At 42.2% G+C, this 24,134-nt stretch overlaps 1 protein-coding gene across 2 annotated transcripts; it reads left to right on the top strand.

Moving 5' to 3' along the window:
- Positions 1–1,123: 1,123 nt before the first annotated feature.
- On the top strand, positions 1,124–22,281 carry BCO2 (beta-carotene oxygenase 2). Of its 2 annotated transcripts, none has more exons than XM_065738354.1 (12): positions 1,124–1,311; positions 8,707–8,902; positions 9,974–10,185; positions 11,741–11,856; positions 13,767–13,869; positions 15,130–15,258; positions 15,401–15,561; positions 16,126–16,293; positions 18,892–19,029; positions 19,384–19,566; positions 20,587–20,697; positions 21,923–22,281. In XM_065738354.1, exons 1-12 carry the CDS (start codon positions 1,203–1,205, stop codon positions 22,034–22,036), a joined length of 1,740 nt encoding a protein of 579 aa, XP_065594426.1. In that variant the 5' UTR covers positions 1,124–1,202; the 3' UTR covers positions 22,037–22,281. The 2 variants fall into 2 exon arrangements, with proteins under 2 accessions (XP_065594426.1, XP_065594427.1); XM_065738355.1 differs by having other exon boundaries at positions 1,124–1,221.
- The last annotated feature ends 1,853 nt before the right edge of the window (positions 22,282–24,134 follow it).

Genomic DNA, 24,134 nt, shown 5'->3' on the forward strand with positions numbered 1-24,134 from the left:
ATTCACCGTAATCTCAATAAGATTAAGAACTGACCTAAAATGCAGCTAAAATGCAAAGCAGATGGGAAAAGCATCACATTTACCTAGGGGAATAAAGTATTCTTTACAAACCAGAGCCATGGCTAGGGTTGTTATGATGGTATTGGGAAAGGGAGAAAAAGGAGAGGAGAAACTTTAACTAAAGTATACTGAGCAAGACATTAAAGCATTGCTGTTCTGCTTTGCTCCGTACCAGTCACGCCTTAGCTGGGAAATTGAAAACAGGCTAGGCAGAGTCTGGAGTGGGAAAAGGGACTCAAAAAGCATGATTTTTTGGAAAGGTTGAAGTTTAATTTAAGGAAAGCAGAAAACGAGGGAAGGTGTAATAACATGAATAATAAAAAGGACAGTCATCAGGTATTCACCGTGTCTCGTAGAAGGGACAAGAAATCAGCTTAATTTGCAACAGACCATTTAGAATGAGTAATAATCTGTCCCACTTTAAGGGCACAGTGGGATGGGTTACACTGAGTACTGTATGAGCTGCCCTGCCTGCCGTTAAGGGTTGGGGTGGCTCATACGAACTGCTGGGAAAGAAAGAAGCAAACGTGGCCACAGCAGTGCATTCACACAATGACAGCACTTCTCTCTTTGCATCCTGAGAGAAAGGGATGGGTTCACCTTAACAGGACTCAGCAGGATGCAACACACCTCTGGTTCTGCCTGATTTGATTCTCATCTCTTGTGGCAAACAATGTTCCTGAGGTGCTTGCAATCTCTAAGGTGCAAAATTGCTATTTTTGAAACAAACCGAAGTATTTTGTGTCAAGTGAAAAAAGACAAGGAAAGCTGACAACAATTTTTAACAGAATGGCCTTGAAGCCTGGCTGCCGGCACGCAGATGGGCTCCATTCCTCCCCGGCACGTTCTCCAGCTACAGCTGGCAGAGCGGCAGGCAGGAAGCATGTTTCCACGCGGGGATAGATGCCCTCACTGCTCGGTACCTGAGCTGCTCGCCAGCCCGGCCCGGCTACGGGAGATGCGGGGATGCGGCCCGGCCGAGCGCGGCACGGCGGAGCGTCAGCGCATCCTCCCAGCCCGGCCTGGCGTGCAGCCACGGCTTTTATTCTGAAGCGATGATGTCAGGCAGCTCGGTGCAACCCTCGGAGCCCCGCTGCGCGCTGCTGCCCCGGCCCCGCTCCTCGCGCACCATCTCCGATCCGATGCCTTCTTCCGAGCAGAGTATGTTTTCCAAAATCGCTCTGTCAGCCATCAGCATCCTGCTTGCTAATTTGCGGCATTTGCTCTCCTCTTTGATGCAATTCGTTCCAGGTAAAACGCATAAACAAATAAATCCTTCTATCCCATCATCCTGGAAAGGGGTTTTCTCCGGGCTGCTGCCGGAGCCGCTGATAGCACACGGCGGCGGAGCGGTACTGTTTGTAGTGATCGGAAAAGAGGAACGAAGCAGTTTGAAATGTTTGCTAGAACCCAGCAGTTATCTTTTATTGAAAAGATGAGTGTGAGAGGCAAGCACACTGCACAGCCTCTCTCGGATTATGGGTGTATGCAGAAGGTTTAGCGCTGAGCGGCTGCTGCGAGGTGTGTGCGTGGCTCGGGAGAGCATTTTTTCGGGCAGCGGCATTACAGACGCTTTGAGTGCAGCAACTGGGAAATGGTGCCATGGGATTTTGTGTCACCACAGTACACTGCTGTCTGTGTTTTCACTGCACAATTTGGGCGGTCATTTTTTTTTTAGTCTAAGAGAGTGAAACCTGTTACCACAAAGTAGGAAAAAAAGGAAGATCATGACTTAGTTTACTGAAATCTCTCCTTTCTTATTTGGTTTTGGTGGTAGTTTCTTCTAAGAATTAAATATTGCTTTGAGCGTTATAAAGTTCTGCAAGGGCTTTGGGCCAGCCCAAAACCTGTCATACATGAAAGAACAGTCAGGGGAAAAGTAAGCAGTGTAAAATAAATGATTAATTATGGAGCCTAGCTTGGGAATGCTATATAAAACAACCTATGATAGCCTTCAGGGTTTGATAATGTACATTCCAGCTGGAAATAAAACACTTATGATGCTATTTTGCTTGTTAACAGATTGCAACAGCTATATTATTTAGTTAAAACTTTGGCTCTCTGCTAAGTTCTCCTGCAGCTTCGTTATTCTTTGAAGCTGAACTGTGTAGGCATGTAAAGATCTGCATTTCTTCTATTGATGTTCTAATTAAAATAAGAAGCTTGAAAATTTAATTGTGTCATTACTTGCATCCTTTTGAAATTTCTGAATTTCATTATTACTGAGGTCTTGTTGATGAAGCTTGCTGATGTTGAAGTATTGTCTCTACTTAGCTAAAAAATGAGAGTGTTAAATTGTGAGAAAGAATGCTTTCCATTATTTTCTTCAAGCATTTGAGTGAAACAGTGAGAAACATAAGAAAAAAAAGTGAAAGTTAAATTTGTTCTTTCTGATACATTTTTCTGTGATGTCACCCACACCTTACTCGTGGCATCTTTCTAGAGTAAGTGGTCTAGGGACTACACTATGTAGATAAGTATTTAAGAAAGAAGTCGTACTTCCTTCATGTCATCAAGTAACACCCACAAAGTTTAGAATTTATGTTTCCTTTGTCATTCTCCCCTCCTTTTCTCCATTACTTTTCCCATGTGTTTTTTTGTCACTTTTTTTTTTTTGTATGTGTGTTTTTTGATTCACTGCCTGTTAGCAAGGAAGTGGGTGTCTGACTCCTGGGCAATGGGGAATCTCCTGGCTAGATGGAACGAGGAGCCAAGTGTGGGGACCTCCCAGCAGACACAAGGCAAGTGCAACAACCTCAGTTCTACAGTCAGTGTGGGACACAAGCGAGCTGCCAGCCCTGCTGATCAAATCCCGGTGCAGAGTGGATAGAGACTGGATGGGGGGAATAACAGCCACAGCTGCTTCAGTTTGATGTGGGCAAGGGAGAAGGTTGGAGAAAGCTAGTTGGCTTGTCTTCTAATTCCAATTCATAATTTATAGGGAAGATAACATAGCTGCTATTTTGTGTTAGATTAATTGCTGTCCTGCCCAAAGTACATGGATTCCCTTCTCTGGATATAAATGATCCATGACAAGATGGCAGTTTGTGACAGGCAGAGAAATCGTGGCATGCTTGTATCTGAAAGGAGTGCATGAAGAAGCAATACCAGGCTCTGATATTTATGTACTAATATTGCTTGCAGTGTTTGGGAAAGACTGGAGAACGTGCTGTACTTGGCTTTGCCTCTGCTCTGGTATGCTGAAGTGTATTTAGGTCTTAAGCTTGTTTTTAAGGGTTGGCAGCAGTGTGGAAGGTAGACCCCAGAAGTATTGACTATGAGTTGGCAGATTAAAATCTTGTACAGATTTTCAGGTGTAAGTCTTGTGGAAAATGTAGTGCCTTTGATTTGTTGCATATTCAAGTTCTTCCATCTTGATCTGTGGTTTGGATAACCTTGGGCTTGTCTTTTAGAGATCACATAAAAATCTGCTTCCCATTGCTAGCAGAGTCAGCATTTATTTTATGTACCTGTTGCTCAACACGAAGAGCTAGCTTGTCTTTTGTCTTTTGCAGAGATTAGTGTCTTGGGTGGCTAGATGTTAAATGTTAAATCTGATTTCTACATTTAGATGTGAGTTCTGATCCGATGGTGAAATTCTTTCTTTGTACTAGCTCTGGAGCAGTGCCTTTGGCTGTGAAGTGTTTCTGTTTCATCTGCTTCATGCATTTTGGAGTAGGTACAGATATATGTAACAGGTTTTAGTATTAATTTTTTATTAAATCTGGAGGGTAGATTTTATTAAGATTTGCTTGTAACAGGGAAGAAGTGCACATGGGGCATGTGTTGTGTTGTTTATCTGCATTGTATTTTTTTTTCCAAACACAGCAGGTGGTTCAGAATAGGAACAAAGCAATTTCCTTTGAACTCTTTGTTTTGTGTTGTACTGTCCTGCCATAGCTATTACAGAGGCTTGATTTTTTGTTTATTTTTTTTGTGTGTGGGTTGTTTTTTTTTTTAGTGAATATGAGCCTTTCCTGTTCCAACAGGGAGAAATGTATTGGACTGGATCCTTCTGTACTGGATCCTTCTGGTCTTACTTCCGTGCTTTAGTTATCCTATGTCATTTTCTGCTACTGTTTGCATCTTGGTGCATTGCAGAATGTTGATTCATCACACACACAAAAACGTAGGTTGCGTTCAGTCTCTGCAAGCACCTGTCTGATCACATCCATCCACCCACCTGCCCAAGCTGCCTAAAAGCATTTCTTTGCAGGTAAGGATCTCTGAAGCCATTTCTCAGCCATGTTGTTCCCAGAGCTGTCCAGTGAGATGAAATAATGAGGTGGCTTACGTAATGTAATTGCAAGATTTTTTTTTTGTGTTGTGCTGAGTATGGTGGAGGTCATTGCTTATTTCTGTTGTTTGTTCCTTGTCCTGAGCCTTTTCATAAGCAACTCATCAGAGCAAACCTTTTTTTTTTTTCTTTTTTTCTTTTTTTTTCCCCTTCTTTTCAAAATTGTCCCAGAAAACGTCTGTTCTGACTCATCTGGGCATCATGATTTGATTACGCATAATATGTTTTACTGTTGGGATCTTCATCTACTTAAATAGTTGCCAGAAGCAAAGATACTCCCTTGTCTTGCTATGCTTCTTGCTCTCCCTCTGGTATGATAGCATAAGGCAGTAACTGATGTGGCTTTTTGTTATGTGTAGCCTGGTCTTCGATGATTTCTGGACCATGTCTTGAAATCTCAGTTGTGGCTACCTAGGCTCAAGAAAGGTGAATTCATAAAATCACAAAATCACAGAATTGTAGGGGGTGGAAGGGACCTCTAAAGCTCATCCCCCTGCCAAAGCAGCTCCCTAGACCAGGTTGCACAAGTAGGCATCCAGGTGGGTCTTGGACATCTCCAGAGAAGGAGACTCCACCATCTCTCTGGGCAGCTCCAGTGCTCCGTCACTGCACTGTGAAGAAGTTCTTACACACAGTAAGACTAACTAGACTAGCTACTTCAAGAAGGACTACTAATATGGTTATGGTAGGAAAACTTGGTTTGTTTAGCTTAGTAAGTGATATGATTGCTCACTCTAGATACATATGCCAACAAAATGGAGAACACAACACAAGAAGGAGAAATGCTGATGCCACACAACAATGCTGACAGAAGATAAAGGAAGATAAACTGCCCCACTAAGAACTTCTCTCTGTGAATTCATAGCATTCTTCATATCGTCTGGGCAATTGTCTCCAAAGCAAACTTCCAAGTAAGGCATAAGATCCATGAAAGACCAATTTTTAAGAGTTCAAATATAACTTAAGCAGCCGGGAGAACATCTTCTGCATGCTGCAGGCCTCTTCCAAACCTGTTCAAGCCCACTCATGAAGAATAGCTTCCTACATTCCCATAGGTAATTATGTAGCTCTCCAGGAAGCTTTTTTTCTGTAGTTCCATCCTTGGTTATGCTATTTTGCTTTTGCATGGCTGTAAAAATATCTCCTTACAGATATATTGGTCTTGTTACTTTTTTACAATTTTACATCTTCACAAACTTCTTCTCAGTGTACTAATGGTTTATTCATTATTATTTATATTTGCAGAAGCAAATACTGGTGACAGTCATTACTCCTGCTGGGTATTAGTTGACATGGAAAGCTTCCTCTTCCTTATGTGTAAGGAAATACCATGGGGCACTAATGTTGGGATCAGATTGAGTGCTTCATATAGGATTTAATCAGAACTTAATTGAATTTTAAGAGGGAGAGGATGTTGGTGGTTTGAGGTTAATTGCTTTAGCCCGACAGTCTGAATTCTTTATCTAGCTGACTTACCATATTAGAGACCTAAAGAAGGATTTGAGGATTGGCAGGCCAGAGAACTACATGGAAGGGAGCTTGCAGTTCAATTTCCTGCATGCCTAACACCCTTTCTGTCTCAGGATGTTCTAAAGAAGTGAGCTCAGGGAAATACTGTGTGTCAGCAGAGGTCTTCTGCAGATACTCTCCTGCTCTGAAATATCACTTGTCCTCTGTAGACGTGAATAGGTGGTTTCAGAGGCTCTCAGGTAAATTGTGCAGAAGCTTCACTTAATCACTTGGATTAAAGAAGGTAGGCTAGAAGAAGCATCTGCAGTGGTGAAAGTGACTGCCATCACCAGAATAAACTGCAACAACAAAACATCACTACCAGTACACACTCTGTTCAGCCTGAGGCCTTTTCTGTCCTAGAATGAGTTCAGGAATGGATTTCTGTATGCTAAGCAATCAGTGTTTCTCTTACATCTGAATCTTCATCTGTTCTTGTTTAGTTCAGGGCTAAATAGCCTTATGGAGAGGATAGAGCAGTGCAGCAGAGCAGCTCTCTTGACCTGAGGAAATGGAGCCCAGTGCAGGTGAGCAGGTGGAAGCACTGGGAGGGAAAGCAACTGCCTGTGCACTTTCTAGGTAAATCCCCCTTTGCAGCTAAATGGATTGCTCTAACAATCCTTGTGTTGATGAGGCTTTGCAAACCAGGCTACTGGAGCTAATAGCTAACGGTATGCCCTCAGCACACAGCATTCCCTGCTCTTCATGCTTCACCAACACTTTTGTCCTTTGGCTCTGCCTAATAACGTGCAAACAGGAGGCTACATCAGAAATGACTCTTTTCTGCTGTCACTTATTTCTTGTCAGGTAAATCTGCTTATCCTCCTTCTCATGACAGAATAGTTCGGCTCAGTTTCATGCATGTGTGTTCTTCATCACTTCCTTTTATTTCTTTTTTTTTTTTTTATTTTGGACAGGGAGGGGGGAGGTCTGCAAGGGCAAGAGCTAGTGATTACCTTCTGAGCTCCTGCAATCGGATTGTCCTGGTGAGTTTGAGAACTGACCTGTGCACCTTTCAGCAGTCTGAGCTGCTGGTTTACTGCATTACAGGTGCTGCCAACTTGGCGGAGTCCTTCATGTGCAGTGCAGAGAAGAAACATGACAACCTATATTTGACAGTCTATGTTCTTCCAGGGTTTTGAACTCTGACATTGAACTTGTAAAATCTTCTTGTCTAATAAGCTATAGCTTGCCTGGATTTACAGGACAGCACTGGGAGCCCTTGAGGATTGTTCTTTGCTCTCTGGGATGTTCTTTCTAGTGAGTTATGTTGTTGCTGTTTTTTTTCTTGGCAGTTGTGGTGGTGTGTGTGTGTGTATGTATATATATGTATGTATATATTTTTTCTTTTGAACTTGGAAGACCTTTTGTACTATGGGCAGAAAAGAATTATATTATTATTATAATTATTACGTAATAATAATAATAATTAATAGTAATAATTAATAATAATTTAAACTCAGTGGAAAATGTACATTTTTGTTAAAAACAGGTCAATGATTTGAAGGAACTTAATGCTGTGGTACATACCCTCCATGAAATTTCAGTGTTGGAGTTAAAGGGAATACTATCAGTAGTATAAAATTTCTTCATTGTAAAATTTTCAGCATTAGGAAGATCATGTGTTATCTTCAGCTGCAAATAGTACTGATTATTGCTATGATCAGCCTTATAACTCAAATTTTCAACACCATTTCAGAAGTTTTCACTAAAATCTGTCTCAGACTAATTCCTATCCTGAGGTTATCTGTAGCAGCATTGAATATGATTGGATCTGAATAAGTTGTCTTCTCTTGTATGTCACTGCACCGGTGACTTCATCCATAAGCAGCAGTTAGTAGTTCCAATACAAAATTAGTTCACAGCTGTTAACGCCAGAGAGCAAAATCTCTTTCCTTCAGGGACTTTTCAAAACCCTCCACAAAGGAAAAAGGGAGAAAAGTTAGGTCTACATCTGAACCATATAATGAATATAGCTTATATAGATTGAAGGCCAAGCACTAGTCACTGGACAGGAGAAAGAAATTAAGATAATTCAAGTGTAGCAAAATTAAGGAAGCAGACAGCATATCCTACACAAGAATAATAATTTATGGTGTGTTCTTGTTTTTCTGCACTGCTTAAATTCTGGAAACTCCTTGGGTAATGTCTGATTGGATTACACGTTCTGGGAAAGTATTCCAGTATGTACACTTCTCTGTTTTTTTAACATACCATGACTGTGATACCAGGGCAGAGTTAGAGAGCATTAGAATGTGTTTTTTCTGTCTGAGGGCTACCCAGCTCTGTCTTGCTTTTTACAACACTGTGTGTATAAATGCTGCACGCACTGCTTCCTGATCATGGGTTTGGCCTGTAGCAGTGAGGAACAAACTTTTTTATATCACTACCATCAGAAACCACAGGTCTCCTCTTCTTTGTGTATCAATTTGGAAGATTTTTTTGTTTTGTTTTTGTATTAACATAACTTAACAGATTCTCTTGACAAATATCTGCGTCTTGCTTATTGGAATAAATTCCAACATTGAGCTTCCCTAATTTAAGGTCTCTTTTTTCCTAACTTAATTTATATTATTACCTCATTTGGATTGCAGAACAGGTGCCACTAATGGATTAAGTATAGTTTAGTATAGTCTAGTTCTGCTAGACTTTCAGCTCCCCGTGGATGTGTGGGATATTATGGAACAAAACTTTAGTCTGAATATCCTTCACAGGTTGGCTCCTTGCAGAATTCTGAATATCACTCTCCTAGGTACATAAAATCAAGCTCTAGAAATTGTCTGTTCATTCAAGTGTAATTCTTAGTTACTTGCTTTTTGTTCTCATCGCTTTATTTGCAGGTATAAAGAATTCGCTTCCCGGTCCATCAAAAGAGCAATTCAGCTTACCCACTTTGCAGTGCATCTCTCCCTTACTACAGACAGTGGAGGAGACCCCAGAGCCCATCCCAGCAAAAATCAAAGGACATATTCCTGAATGGATTAATGGCAATCTTCTGAGGAATGGCCCTGGGAAATTTGAGTTTGGTGAGGAGAAGTAAGTCTGGGTTTGGTGAGTTTGTCAGAAGACTCTGGCCTGAGCAATCGCTAAACCCAAAGGGTAACACCCTAAATGGCTTGCTACTGTTTAGACCACTTTGTAGTTTCTTAAGTTAGGCAAGGAGGAAAAGATTGCGTCATCTTTCTTTTCAGAACATCTGCTCCCTCATCAGTGCTCAGTGAGCTCTGAAAATAGGAACCATGGTTAACTTATTAAGGCTGGAGAAGCTTAGTCACAGAAAGGCTGTGACCTACTCAGAATGGTGTAATGAGGGAGCAGAGATGAGGGTTAAAACATACATACTTCCAGTTTTTGTCACTAACAAAAGTCCATCCTGTAAGCACTCTGAAATCCAGGGAATAATTTTCAAAGTTGAGTGCACTAAATTGGGTAAGTTGCTTTAGGATCAAATCCAGCTCATTCTACAAATAACATATCAAGACATTTCAAGAAGGCAACCTTGCCTTTGGTTTGGAATATGTCAAACTGACAAACCTAGCTCTTCTTCCTGCAGATTTGATGGCAGCAACTGGCCAAAGACAATCATTGAACTTCCAGAGGTGTCTTAAAAAAAAACAGTCTTTCCTTTAAGTCTCATGGGTTTCTCCTTTTGGGGAGAATGGCACCCTGCAAATAGCTGAGAACTGAAGGCTCATTGAGTGGTTAGACTTTCAGTAGCAATTTATATTCCTGTTGTGCAGGAATGACAATTTCTTCTTCCTATGCAGAAGTCTGCAGGGTGGTTGGTTTACCAGCCCAAATTATTGCTCCTATACATAGCATTTTCGGAAATCCCTGTTACTTTCAGAAGAAATACAGAGTGCTCAGTGATGGCACTCTCTATTACTTCTTACATGAGCTCCTATACTTCAGGCTGCAAGCCTGCAAATATACTTGATTAGTTTCACTTATTTGAGACTCATCACAAGGCTGTGCATGTTTATTTGCTCATGAGATGTGGGTATTAGCTCGTCGCAGACAAAAACAAACCTAAAGGCAAGAGTTAATTCTGTAGCAGAACTTAATGTAGCGCACAACTCTTGTTCTCCTATTTCTCTTTCCTTGTAGATACAACCATTGGTTTGATGGCATGGCCCTGCTACATCAGTTCCAGCTGAGGAGCGGCACAGTGACATACCAGAGCAAGTTTCTGCAGAGCAACTCCTACTTGACTAATAACCAGCACAACCGCATTGTGGTCTCAGAATTTGGGACACTGGCAATGCCAGATCCATGCAAGAGTGTCTTTGCGCGCTTCATGTCACGCTTTGATCCACCAAGTAAGAGGGATTCTAAAATACACAAAATGTTATGGGGTTTTCTTGGGGAACTGATGGTTAGCTTTGACAGGAGCTGTGAATCAGTCTGGTATGGGCCTATTCTGTGTTCATCTTTTTCTTAGAAGGTTGTCCCTTGGGGCAGTCATTTGGTATTGGCTCAGCTGGGAAATGCACATTCACTTCAATGTTTTTGTGACACTTTGGCTCACTTGGTTCCAGTTTGTTGCAAATAACAGCAGAAGTCTCCCCAGAGAACACCTTGTACAGACCAGATAATGGGCATTACAATCTGTTATTCTCCCTGAGACACTTTGCCCTTAGAACACCTTACCTTGCTAAGCTTACAGGGTAAGTGGGCTAATCCTTCCCTTCCTGTACTAAGGTGCAGGGGATGATATAAGTAGGGTGAGAGAGGGTACTGCACAGGAATGGAAGTATCACTACCTGTAAGGTACTGTGTAAGGCAGGAATAAAATAGGCTTAATTTTAAGCCAAGTGTCTGTCACTAAAACCAGAACAGACCTAAAGTCTGCAACTTGTTGCTTTTGTGTTAGACTATCTTCAATTCCTGAGGTGATGGATCCTGTCCTGCCTGTCATCTATTCTCTTTAAGGTGTTTATGTCTTCACTCACTGGTCTGCCTTGCTCCTCAGCTTCCCTCTTAGCTGCAGCCTCAAGTATTACCTCTCATTTCCAAATGTATAAATTGAACATGGCACTCATCATATGGCTGTCAGAGGAGATAATTTTGGCAGGGGAGGAAAGGGACAGAAATATGAAGAAATAAAGAGGTCAGATGGAAAGGGCATATGTGAGTACCACGGTTATCTTGGTTTCACTAGAGTCATTTCCACACCTCCCTTACTAAAACCATAACTTCTATATGTTTTTGAAGAAGACAAGATAAAATGCAGTATGTGGAAGCAGAAATCAAGTTTCTTACCTGAATGTAATGCAATTTTGCAGTTTTGTTTGACAACTTCTAGACTATGCTTTTGTTGCACACATGAGAAACTGAGCCTGTTTAAGCCTCTAGGAATTAGTGGCATTATATATATCTTTTCAGAACTTATAAGGGGAACAGCTCAATTTCTCTGGGTTCAGCTCAAGCTCTGCTGCAGAAGTTTTCCAAGTCCAGTAGGAAGAAGCAGCAGAACCTCACTCTGGAGCCTCGTGTGTGTGACTACTGGGTTGAGGGTTTGCTCTGGACCAATTGACAATGTTGACAAGGCCTGAGTATCCAGATTTAATATCTGCTGAGCTACATAAAGCTCTCTTGGGTAGAGAAGTCTTCTTTCTTAGTACCAAGAAGCTACAGAGCAATTGGGAAGCTACAGAATAATTGGGATCTAGCAATCAACTGAGAAAATTCAGCTGATATCAGTTCTTTTCCTTTTGTCTTGATCTCACTTGTCCAGACATTTTCCTGGAGTGCCTTTGTAGATTAGTGAGGTACTTCTAATCATGGGGGATTAGTGCCATGGCAGATGGGTTTATTTGTTTAAACATGATATGTTGTCAAGCAAGCTTAAACAGATCTTGTGTTTTGTTTCAGAGCCAAGTGACAATGCCAATGTGAGCTACGCTGTGTATAAAGGAGACTACTATGTCACTGGTGAGAACAACTGCATGTTTAAAGTGGACCCAGAAACACTTGAAATGAAGGAAAAGGTATGGGCTGGTGGGAGGTGGGGGCTGACTTGTGGCACTAGAGGATCTCTCCTCTCTGTTTCTAAAAGCCCTTAGTAACTTGTGAGAAGCAGAGAGCAAATCAGATTCCAAAACAGACCAGTGCAGCTTTAAGCCATAGCTGTAAAAGCATCTTTTCCTTGTATGCCTGAGTTCCTGAAGAGTCTGTTCAGCACTAAGGCAGCTCTCCACCAGTCACTGCCTGCTGCAGCAGACAAAGGGAGAGAGGCTTGCAGGGTGGTTTCCGTTTGTCACCTTTCCAGCACGCTTGCTACTTGTCTGTACTTGTCTGTGTATGAAGAATAACATGCATACAGGAAAAAGTTAACATCACTGATCTCAGATCTGCATTCTTGCTGTCTCTTCAGTCTTCTCATCTGTTCCCTTCATCTCTTCATATGCTGTCAGCCCCAAGCACTGCAAACCAGCCCTTCAAAGTCTCAACTAAAACCTCTTTCTTGCCACTGGCAGTGAAGCCAATAAAGTAAAGTCAAATTTAGGTCTGCCTGCCACTTTACTCTTCCCCATAGTAGCAAAAAAAAAACAAAAGTTGAGTCTGTGTTCTATGCATTGCCTCACAGCAGTGTGGCTGCATTTGGGGACAGAGTATGACTTACGAAATGGTGGAGTAAGCTGTGTGTTCCCCTGCCAGCACTGTTAGAGAGGATTTGGACATTTGTTGGGCTGAACCATTGTGAGAACTGAAGAAGGATTCTGCTTTTCTTGAGTATTAACTGTGATCCCTGTATGTCACTACAGATTGTTTAATACTGGAAAATTCCATCTCAGTTCACTGCTTTGAGAGAGACATTGTAGCAGTCCCTTTCTACAGGATCAAAAAGCTCTGTTTATGAGATACTATGTGCTACTTGCATATTGAAGTTGGGAGTTTGATGATTTTCTGTTTTGTAAACCACAATTCAGTGATGAAAAAATTAGTGTAGGTGGTATTCCTGGTTTCAACGTTCAGTCTCCCTGTCATTAAAAAAAAATCTTCTTAAGCTTCTTTTTAAATGTAGACTGGACTAGCAATTTTTGGATATGTGAAGGAAGAGAAAGGATGATTTCACATTTAACATCTCATATTTGAGATGCCTTAAGAGGGCACAGTTTTGTGTGCTCCTGATGGCATGGCCTTCTTTTCAAATGAGGCTTCCTGTAGAGTCTCAGAAATATTTTTTGAAACTTTTGGAAAAGCAGGGTATCCTTCATGTGTCAATGGATGTTTTGATCTCTCTCCAATTTTTCCTTCAGACTTCCTTCCCAACATATCCCCTATGCTGTCTGAGTCGAAACCGTGACTGGATCAGGAAGAGGTCCAGCAGTGTTCACAGTTGCTTCTTTGTTCCAACTCCTATCTGTAGATAGGAGTTAGATTGGTCTCTGTGTGAGGAGAATATGCATTGACTGTCGATTAGCTGTGTGTGCTTTCAAAACACTTGGGGGTTGGACTAGGTGATCTCTAGAGGTCCCTTCCAACCCCTATAATTCTGTGATTTCACAATTCTGTGATGGTAGGTAATGACTGCCTCTTCTTGCATGCCTGCAGTGGTTGCTACATGAAGTTTTCATTAAAATGCTCTTAGGGACAACATTCCTGCAGTGTCAGCACTCCTGGCTAGTAGTGATGCTCATGTTTCCCAGGGAAGTGATTGCTGCTACTGGTTCTGTTTTGTTGATAGAATGAATGCACTGAGGAATGTGCTTAAATTTCAGGGATTTCAGGAAGATTTCAGGTAAAATGAAGGTTTAAATTCAGATCGCACATTAGAGCCATAACAATTAAGGTACTTTTCCTCAGAGTTTAACAGAACTAAGGTTTAGAAAGCCTGTGGCTTGCTAGAGAGCAACAGGAAGCTTCTGTTCTGACTGAACATCTTTGGGATTTGCAGGTAGACTGGAGCAAGTTTGTTGCTGTGAATGGGGCAACTGCTCATCCTCACTATGCACCTGATGGGACAGCATACAACATGGGAAACTCATATGGGAAATTTGGTAAGACTGGGCATGGCCACACTTGGCCTGCAGGCAGGCAGCTTCCTGCTGCTGCAAGGAGTGGTTGTTGGAAAAACTTCAGTGTCTGAAAAGACCTAGAAATCCCTGCTTCCATTTGTGTCAGAATGATGGCAAATCTAATTAGTTCTTATTTCAAGGAGTCAGTTTGCCTTGTATGAACAGCTTTGCTCAGCAGTTTGTTTCAGATGCTTCTGGTTTTGGCCTGTGATTATCCACACAAACCCAAAGGCTCTTAAAAAAAAAAAAAAAAGAAAGATAACCCTGTGGTGAGGAAAGGGGAATAAGCGTAGAAGAGAGGAGGAGCAGGCTGCAGATCACAGTGCTGATTTCCCAAATCTTCTTGTAAGGTTTTATGGAAAACAGAAGAAAGATACATATTCTCATCTGATATTGATGCTTCATCCAAAGAGCTTTGACATTAGATACAAGCTTTTCAATTAGATTAATTGGCTTTTAATAAGAACAATAAGGAGAACAAAGTGGAATTAATTAGAACAATCTGTCTATTTTACAGTAAACTTGAAATTTCTGGGATATGTTTTCTTCTCAAAATGAGAACATTCCATCAAGTTGAGACTAGTTAAACCTACATGGCTGCTCAGAGCTGTTATTCACTGCTCATTACATAAAGGCCCTCTTTTTCAGGCACCTGAGCCACTGCTGTTTATTGTGATACCTCAGGCTTGTGTCAATTCACTGAACATTCGTTCTGTTTTTATTGTTTTTCATTCTTACTGTTTTCATTTCCTTTTGGCTTTAGCAGCATCTAGCTTTATAGCACATGCTGTTTTCAGCTGGGCAGACTAAACTTGTGATTATTATTCAGATATGTCCTTCATAACTGCCGATACACTCGGAGTTAGTAAATGAGTCATCATCAAGGCTCCAAGTTTTCATTTCCTTTGATACATGAGCAATGAACTTTTTTTTTTCTGATGCTATTGTTTTATGATACTCTGAGTCAACATAAAGATTGTATTACAAACAGGAAAAAAATTGATGGCAGTTATCAACCAGACCGAGAATGTTCTACTTTATTTGACATCCTTTTTGGTGGTCATCCACTGATTTCTTTACTGACTTGATAATGGTTTCTTTTTGTTTGTTTTCTGCTCAGTTTTGTAATTACTGTGTTTCTCGTTACACTAAGGAAACAGAAAGGAACTGAGTCTGATTTATCTTCATGAATCTGGATAGTTTCACATCTCAGTGGTGCTGAACCCTTTTTCTTCTTTTCAGGGACTACATATAATATCATTGAAGTCCCTCCACAAAAGTCAAACTGCAGTGACACATTAGAGGGAACAAAAGTGTTATGCTCCATTGCTCCAATGGATAACATGAAACCCTCCTACTATCACAGCTTTGGTAAGAATGCTTCCTGTCTCATACGCTATAGATTTAGCCAACTGTGCAGCACAAGGATTGTTCACTGCCCTCTGCCTCAATATATTTTTTGTTGTTTTATTTGCCAAGTTCTCCAATGATATCTCCTTCCCTCCTTTTTCAGGGATGAGTGAAAACTATGTTGTTTTCATTGAGCAGCCCATCAAGTTGAATCTGTTGCGGATTATTACTTCCAAAATCCGTGGGAAGCCTATTTCTGAAGGGATAAACTGGGAGCCTCAGTATAACACTCGCTTCCATGTGGTGGATAAGCACACTGGGAAGGTGGGTGAATCGTTGGCCTTTTGAGCAGCTGTGCAACCATAGCTAGAATCTTAGATCCCGAAAGAAGAGTGCTTGCTAGCAGTCACAGATAGCAATATGAATCAATACAGAAGTTACCAGAGTATAGTCTTTAGAAACATGTGTGTGGATTTCTTAGAAATGGCCTGACTGCATGTATTTTCAGTTCTATCGATTCATCTTCCCAGCCCTAAAAGAACAGGCAGATGTGGGAAATCAGAGGTTCCTAGTAAGTACTGTTAAGTATAAAAGAGACAGGCAGAGCCTGGGGATGATGCCTATCCATGCATGGATGGAGCCAAGGAGAGATAGCATGAACAGACCCATGACAACAAGGAACCTGTCCTAGGTTGCTTTATATTGGCTTTTCTCCATCTGGCTCTGCTTACGTACTGGCTTAAAGCAGCTGTTCTGTAGCAACACAAGGGTGTTACACAAATATCAAGGAATAAGTGGGTAATGAAATGAGGGCAAAAAGAGAAAGTCTTGGAAGTGTTTCTACCATTTTCTGAGAGGAAAAGTCAGTATCTCCTGTGGTCTCTGTAGGTGCTTCCAGGGCAATGGTACACAAAGCCCTTTGTTACTTTCCATCAAATCAATGCCTTTGAAGACTGTGGCTGTGTGGTCCTTGACTTGTGCTGCCAGGATGATGGAAAAACTCTGTCTGTCTACAAGCTTCAGAATATGCGGAAGAGTGGAGCAGATTTAGATCAGGTAAGATCTCCACATTTGTGTTGCTTTGGATCTGCTGGGACCCCATGCTGACTGAGTTATTTTTCTAAGGCAAAGCTTATGTAGATGGAATGGAGAACATGATGGACAGACCACAAGGCAGGGGATATGAACTAGAGAAAGGAACCCAGCTGTACAGAAAAGCCAACATAATGGTCCCTTGATAACAGTGGTGTTTATCTTTCATTTTAAAACTCTTAGCAGATAATCTCTATAGAGCATTTCCCTGAAACTTTTAAAAATGAGTGCATGATACAGATCTCCATCAAGCAGGAAGAATGTGCTTCTGTTTTAAAAATCTCTTTTCTAGCGATACTCATTTTCTGTATCACCATGTAATACAAAGAGATATTTTTTCCCCCAGGAAAGTATGCAAAATGAGGTTTTGCACTACTTTTACATGGATAAAGAAAAAAGAAACCCTGCTATTTAATGGCATTACTTCATAAAACCATCCCTTATTTTGTAAATCATAAAACATGAACATCCAAGAAATCCCTGCATTGATCCTTACAGTCACTTCACTACAGCACCTTCCCATAACACGTCCAACTCTGTTAAAAGCACATTTAAAACTACATAAGATTCAGTATTTTACATAGGTCATACATGGGAGAAACTGGGGGTGCCTTCAGTTTCTTGTAGTGTAGATGTGTTTACTGGAAACCCACCGCATGATGGGCGAGGGGCAGTTTCTGTAGCATGTTCAGACAGATCAGAATTTCCACTATGTTCTGAGCTGTCCGGAAGCAATTCAGTTCTAATCTGAAAAGTACATGGCTGTGTCCCCACGGGGATGTTTTGCTTTGCTTTTTTTTTCCATTTTTTTCCCCCCAAGATGCTGTGAACATTAATTCAAGTTCAGTGTTAGTGTTCATATGGCCATTTGTTCTACAGACTGATTCTAGCTTCTATTCAGTCTTCTCTGAGCACAGAAGAGGAGTTATTTGATGTTTGAAGGTATCCATATGTGAACATTAGATCATGGTTTCCAATACCCATGTTACTAAACTGGGTAGCCTTGACATTGAGTGGTACACAGACACATGAGTGCAAGTCATTTCAAAAATGTCTTAAAATAACTCTGTATTCAAAGTCTAAGGCATGCCTGAGCATGATTTGTCTCTTTCCCCAAATTATGCTTAGTGCTTTTGCTTGTCAACTAAACCATAATTTGTCTGACAGAGCTCCTCAGCCAATCAGTTTCTTGTGGCTATGTGAAACACAAAAGCTTTGAAAAAAGAGTTTAGGAATTAATGTGATTAAAATGGAGTTTCACATCAAACTGGTGAATTACATGTGAAGTAACAGAGTCCCTGTCACTTATTTTATTTGGAAGGTTTAATATTTGGGAGTATTAAGGGTTCTAAACTGTACTTCAACAGACCTTTTTTTTTTTTTTCAGGGGTGAGGAAGGCTCCTCCAGAGCCTGGTATAGAGCACTAAGTCAGGTATTTTCAGTTGTGCTCTGGAACAAACCCTTTTTCACAGAATCACAAATTTGTAGGGGTTGAAAGGGACCTGTAGAGACCATCTAAGTCCAACCCCTTGCCAAAGCTGGTTCCCTAGAAACAGGTAGGCGTCCAGATGGGCCTTGAATGTCTACAGAGAAGGAGACTCCACAACCTCTCTGGGCAGCCTGTTCCAGTGATCCTTACTGTGAAGAATTTCTTACACACATTTGTGCAGAACTTCCTACACTTCAGTTTGTGGCCATTTTCCCACATCCTGTCAGCATGCACCACTGAGAAGTCCAGCACCATCCCTTTGCCTCCTGCTCCTTAGGTATTTATAGACAAGGATTAGATCCCCTCTGAGTCTTCTTTTTTTCAAGGATAAACAGACCCAGGTCTCTCAGGTTTTCCTCATAAGGAAGATGTTCCATGTCCATCACCTTTGTGGTCCTCCACTGGGCTCCTTCCAGGAAACCCCTGTCTTTTTTGTATTGGCGAGCCCAGAACTGGACACAATACTCCAGGTGAGGCCTCACCAGGCAGAGTAGAGGGGAAGGATTACCTCCCTTGACCTGCTGGCCAAACTCTTTTTAATGCACCCGATTTTTGGCCACCAGGGCACACTGCTGGCTCATGGCCTGTCTGTCATCCACAAGGACAGCCAGGTCCCTCTCAGAGCAAGTCATCCCTGAACCTGTACCAGTGCATGCAGTTATTCCTCCCTAGGTGCAAGACTCAACACTTGCTCTTGTTAAACCTCATCTAGTTCCTTTCTGCCCAACTCTCCAGCCTGTCCAGGTCTCAATGAATGGCAGCACAGCCTTCTCGCATGTCAGCCATAACATCAGAAAACTTGCTGAGGATGAACTCTATCCCCTCATCAAGGTCATTGATGAAGATATTGAACAAGACCAGTCCCAGCATAGTTACCACTCATTTCAGAGGGCACCAATGTTTATGCTCAGTTTAACAGCAAGTGGTATGGTCAGTGTCCATATACAGCATATCCCAAAATGGAAGGGATGCATAGGGATCTCCAAGTCCAACTGGAGACTGGCTCCATACAGAACTACTCAAAATGTCACTCTCCTCTCTTCATCACCATAATTTTCTGTCTCTGTTACAGATTTTTGGGTCAGTAGCCCGATCTTTCCCCCGTCGCTTTGTTCTCCCACTGAACGTGAATTCAGACACACCTGTGGGGAAGAATCTGAACCCTCTTTCTTACACATTGGCAAAAGCTGTGAAAAATGCAGATGGCAAGGTGTGTGTTAAAGACTTGCATAACTGTGTGTACAGCTGTGGTGATTTGTTCATAACTAGAGTGGGATTTAGTGTTTTAGTACAACTACATTGCCTTATATGAGAAAGCAAGGACAGACTGTGACTTAAAAAAAAATGCACAAGTGTGTTAAAAGCCTTTACCACAATTGGCTGGATTTGAAGCTCTTTACTGACAATATCTCCCATGCTTTCACCAGCGTACAGAGCTGTGCTTTGCTTCGAGCTTTGAACAATCCTGCAGCTTTAGGTGGTACAGAATGTGTGGTTGCTGGGACCAATCGGTTCTGCTGCCCAGACAAAGCTAAACTGATGCTCCTGTGTTGCATACTTCTAGGTCTGGTGCACACATGAAAATCTCCACCCTGATGGCTTTGAAAACTTTGGGGGCTTGGAGTTCCCCCAAATTAACTACTCACAGTACAGTGGTAGGAGATACCGTTACTTCTATGGGTGTGGTTTTCGGCATTTCGTCGGAGATTCCCTGATGAAGGTTGATATAGAGACCAAGAATTTCAAGGTGAGATGAAATGAGGTTTTCTCTTCTCAGCTCTTCTAACACTGAGGAGTCATTACTTTGAGCTGGTTTCTAATTTCTGTCATCTGTGAGGCACTTAGGTGTTTGTTGTTTTTTTCTTTTCCATAATGGTCTGAGATGAGGTTCCTAATGTTATTTCTCATCTATCACTCCTACCAGACAGGAGAGGATATCACTCCAGGTTCCTAAGTAGTTGAGTAAACAGAAAGGGTTGCATAAAGAATGTACATCTCTCCCAGGTCGAAGAAGATTCATCTCTTAGCAGGGAGAACAGAATAGAAAATACCCATGTAGCATAGTCAGTCAGCAGCAGACATTGCCAGGGCGTTTATAACTTGGCCAAGAAAGATGGTTTAGCATCCTCACCTGCAAACACAGGCAGGGATTTATGCTGTGTCTCCCATAAGTAGAGAAATAGTTTTCTCCAAAGCTTTTAGCTCTTATGAGTTTGGAACTTTCCCAGAGGCTCAAGGAAGATAGGAATTCTTAAGAAGAGATGGCTTAACTTGAATCATTCTCTTCCATGTACTCATTTTGCAGTAAGAGTGCTCTCCTTCAGCTCAGCACTGGGTGCCATGGCTCTGTCTGCAGTAAGGATAGAAGCTGTGCCGTTGGGTAGTGGTGGTGTCTGATCTGTTCTGGCAAGGCATATCAACTCTGTGTGGGCACGTTCTGGTGTGTAGCTGGCTGTGCTAGCTGGATGCTGGTTTCTCTGAGCCTAAGCTGGTACCTGTGCCAGTACAAGCTGTTGAGTGGAATGAACACCAGGAACCCTTTCATTGGCTGTTTGCACAGTGCTTGGCACAATGGGCATTCTGTCATCACACAGCATTATGTTAGTGCAAATCGAAAGGATGACTCAAAAGGTTGAATTGTGGGTTTCCTGGGGCATGGGGTGCACTCGGGAAGCTCTGCAGGGTGCATTCTAACCTGCAGCTCTGCTGACTGTAGCAGGCAAACATTGTGAAATGAAACATGTCCATATACTATTGCACTTGCTAGATTTGGAAGGAGGATGGATCCTACCCCTCAGAGCCTGTTTTTGTGCCAGTGCCCAATGCCACAGCAGAAGACAGTGGAGTCATCTTGTCCGTTGTGATCTCCCCTGATGAGGTAACTTGTTCCTATTAGTTTATACAAGTCACACAGTTCTAAACCACAACAATGGATTTAAGGCTCTCTGGCAGATAGATCTCTCGTTCAAGTAGAGTACATCTGTCCCCATAAAGTATTTCACTAACATTAGAAAACTAATGGGCAGTGTAATACGTCATTTGGAAAAAGAGAAAGAAGTGTCTGTCTATAGCTCTAGTTGGTGCAGATTTTTTTTCTTCCTTGATAATGTATTTCGGATCTAACTCAAGATTCATGAAGACATTCACCCAACAAATACTTAATCAAGGACATTGTCTCAGAAAAGCACTCAAATGGGCTGTAAATAAATAAACAAAATTTCAAAAAGAATCAAAGTTCAGAAGCATTTCCCACATCTTTTATACATATCATGTACTTTATTTCTGTCTTTAAACTCTGATCGCTTCAGCTGCTAGTCAGTGGATCTTACATAGCATTGTTTCATTTTTGCTACATAAAAATTAGCTTTCATTTCATTATTTTTTTCTTAGCATTCATTTACTGTGAAGGTGTTTTAAATATTTTGCCCTTCGTTGTTAAAAAAATAAAAATCCAGCTTAGTAGATATTTTAGGTGAATAAAAAATGCAAATCAATGGTCATTTAATGATTTTGGTCATTAGACCCATGATGGATTTCACAATAAGGAGCATAAACTCTATTTTGAAAACTAGACTAGTTGGAATTTTTGCCCCAGAATTATTGTCTAGATGTTCAGTAGATCAATTATATTAATTAAACAGACAAGGCTGAAGACAACTAATGTCAGAAATTATGTCAATGTGTTAATAAAGACATCAGTGCCACATCTCTCCCCAGGGTAAATATAAACAAAAATCTAGTTGGAGATTTCATGGGTACACTGCTGACAGAGGTACTGTTCTCAGTTACAGCAACAAGCGTAGAATTAACATTATCTGTAAACTTACAGGGGATCCTGATACAGTGAAGAAACACTGGACTGCTTCCCATGCTGTGTGTCTCTGTAACACAGCTAGGTGAACCCCATCTGGGAATGTCATTGCTGATGTGACACCTGTGACCACCAGTGCTTCTGGCTGTGTTGTGTTACTGGCTTAGACAGTATGGTTTGGTTGTGCCTGGCTGTGTGTTTGGGCTCCTGAGTGTGGGACAGACGTAGTGTTTCGGAGACTGGAAGGGATTTCAACGTGGCTGTTAATTCTGTCTTTCTTCTCATCCTGTAGAACCGAAGTGCTTTCCTGCTTGTCTTGGATGCAGAGACCTTCAGAGAACTGGGGCGAGCAGAAGTCCCGGTACAAATGCCTTATGGATTCCATGGGATCTTCAGTTCTCGCTAACAGAACAAAGAGCCACCTCCTGTGACTCAGGGCAAGGTCAGGCTCAGAAAGAAACCTCTGCTTTCTTTTACATTACATTATGCCAAGGTTAAAGGAACCACTTCTATATCACAATCTCTAAGTTACTGCTGCGTTCCTCACAGTTCACAGTGAAGGGTCTGAGGAAGGCAGAAGCTCCATCTCTCTAACATCCCACTGCTTTACCTTAGTTTCCTGTCTGTCTTGCTAGAACACGTAACAGCAGTCTTTCACATAACAGTCTTTCAAGGGAGAAAACAGAGACTACCATGACCTTGTCTGGGTAGCAGCGAACTGCGAAGAGAAGAGAGTAGTAAATGTCAGTTGCAGTGGCTTTTGCTGAAAAATGTAAGTATGAGAAATGAATAAAACCAACTACTAACATCTAGGTGCAATGTAGGGTTGTAATTACGCCCCCACTGATTGCCTTCAATGAGCCCCAGAGAATAGCTAAAATGTTCATCGTATTCGTAGTGCTCTCTCTACATTAACTTTGCCCTCAAATAAAACCCTGTGACGTTTCTTCCTTTCATTGTGGTCCTCACTGACTGCAGCAGGGCGGGGAGAAACCCCAGTACAGGTCGGGGCGGAAGGAGGGCTGCACAGCTGCCCAGGGCCGCCAGGGGGCAGCCGGCCCCACTGCGAGCTGCGAGCTCGGCTGCTTCGGGGGTAGAAGAGGTTCTGCAGAGCTCTTTCCATCACTTCAGGCAGCGTTGCTCCGTAGGCTGCTGGGATAGCTCCAGGCTGTGCAAGTTACCTGGGAGGGAAGCTGGCAGGCCAACTCCTGTGCATGGATGTTTTATGAACACACTCCTTGCAGCTGTCATTATATATATATAAAAAAAAATTAGGTGAAACTACTGGCCCGTGGGCCCAGCCATGGCTAACGTCACATCTGCAAGGATGAATGAAAGGGTGAAAGCCTTGGGAAAGGAAAAATAATGTGTACAGTGCACAAATGTTGAGTCTGTGACTGGAACAGGAACTTCTGCAGACAGCCCTGCGAGTGTGTACACATGTAGATCTGAAGGTTTAGAGTCAGTAAGGTTGGAAAAGACCTCTAGGATTATCCAGTCCAACCATCCACCTACAACCAGTATTACCCACTGACCATGTCCCTCAGTGCCATATCTCTTATGTTTCCTGAACACCTCCAGAAATGGTGACTCCAACACCTCCCTGCACAGCCTGTACCAGTGCCTGATCAGAAGATCTGATCTCTTAAGAGGAAAGAAGAAACTCCTGAGAAGAAATTTTTCTTAATATCCAGTCTGACACTCCCAAACCTCCTCTTCTCCAGACTGAACAATCCCAGCTCCCTCAGCCGCTCCCCATAAAACCCCATTGTGCTCCAGACCCCTCACAGCTCCGTTCCCTTCTCTGCACAGCTCCAGGGCCTCCATGTCTGTACTGTAGTGAGGGGCCCAACGCTGAGCACAGCACTGAGGTGCGGCCTCAGCAGAGCTGAGTGCAGGGGACGGTCACCTCCTGCTCCTGCTGGCTGCACTACTGCTGACACAACCAGGATGCCGTTGGCCTTCTTGGCCACCTGGGCACACTGCTGGCTCATGTTCAGCCGAGCGCCGACCAACACCTGCAGGTCCTTTCCCTCCGCACAGCCTTCCAGCCACTCTGCCCCACTCTGCAGCGCTGCGTGGGGTTGTTGTGAGCACCGTGCAGGACCTGGCACTTGGTCTTGTTGCACTCCATCCCATTGGGCTCAGCCCCGCGATCAGCCTGTCCAGGCCCCTCTGTGGGGTCTGTCTATGCTCAGGCAGATTGACATTTCCCCCCAGGTTTGTGCTGTCTACAAACTTACTTAATATTACAATGAACTATAACCATAACTCTAACCCTAAACCAAAACCTAACCCTAAACCTAACATTAAATGTAACCATATGCCTAACAATAACCCTAACCCTAAATGTAATGCTAAAAGTAACCCAAATCCAACCCATAACACTATACTAGCTCTAACTCTAACCCAATGCTAAAGTTAAAACAAAGCCTAACCCTAAACTTAAACTTATCCCTAACACTAAACTAACCCTAATCCAAACCCTAACACTAACCTTAAAC

Source organism: Cyrtonyx montezumae, unplaced genomic scaffold, assembly GCF_038088225.1.
Source record: "Cyrtonyx montezumae isolate F1298 unplaced genomic scaffold, pur_monq_1.0 scaffold_22, whole genome shotgun sequence".
Lineage (NCBI taxonomy): Eukaryota > Metazoa > Chordata > Aves > Galliformes > Odontophoridae > Cyrtonyx > Cyrtonyx montezumae.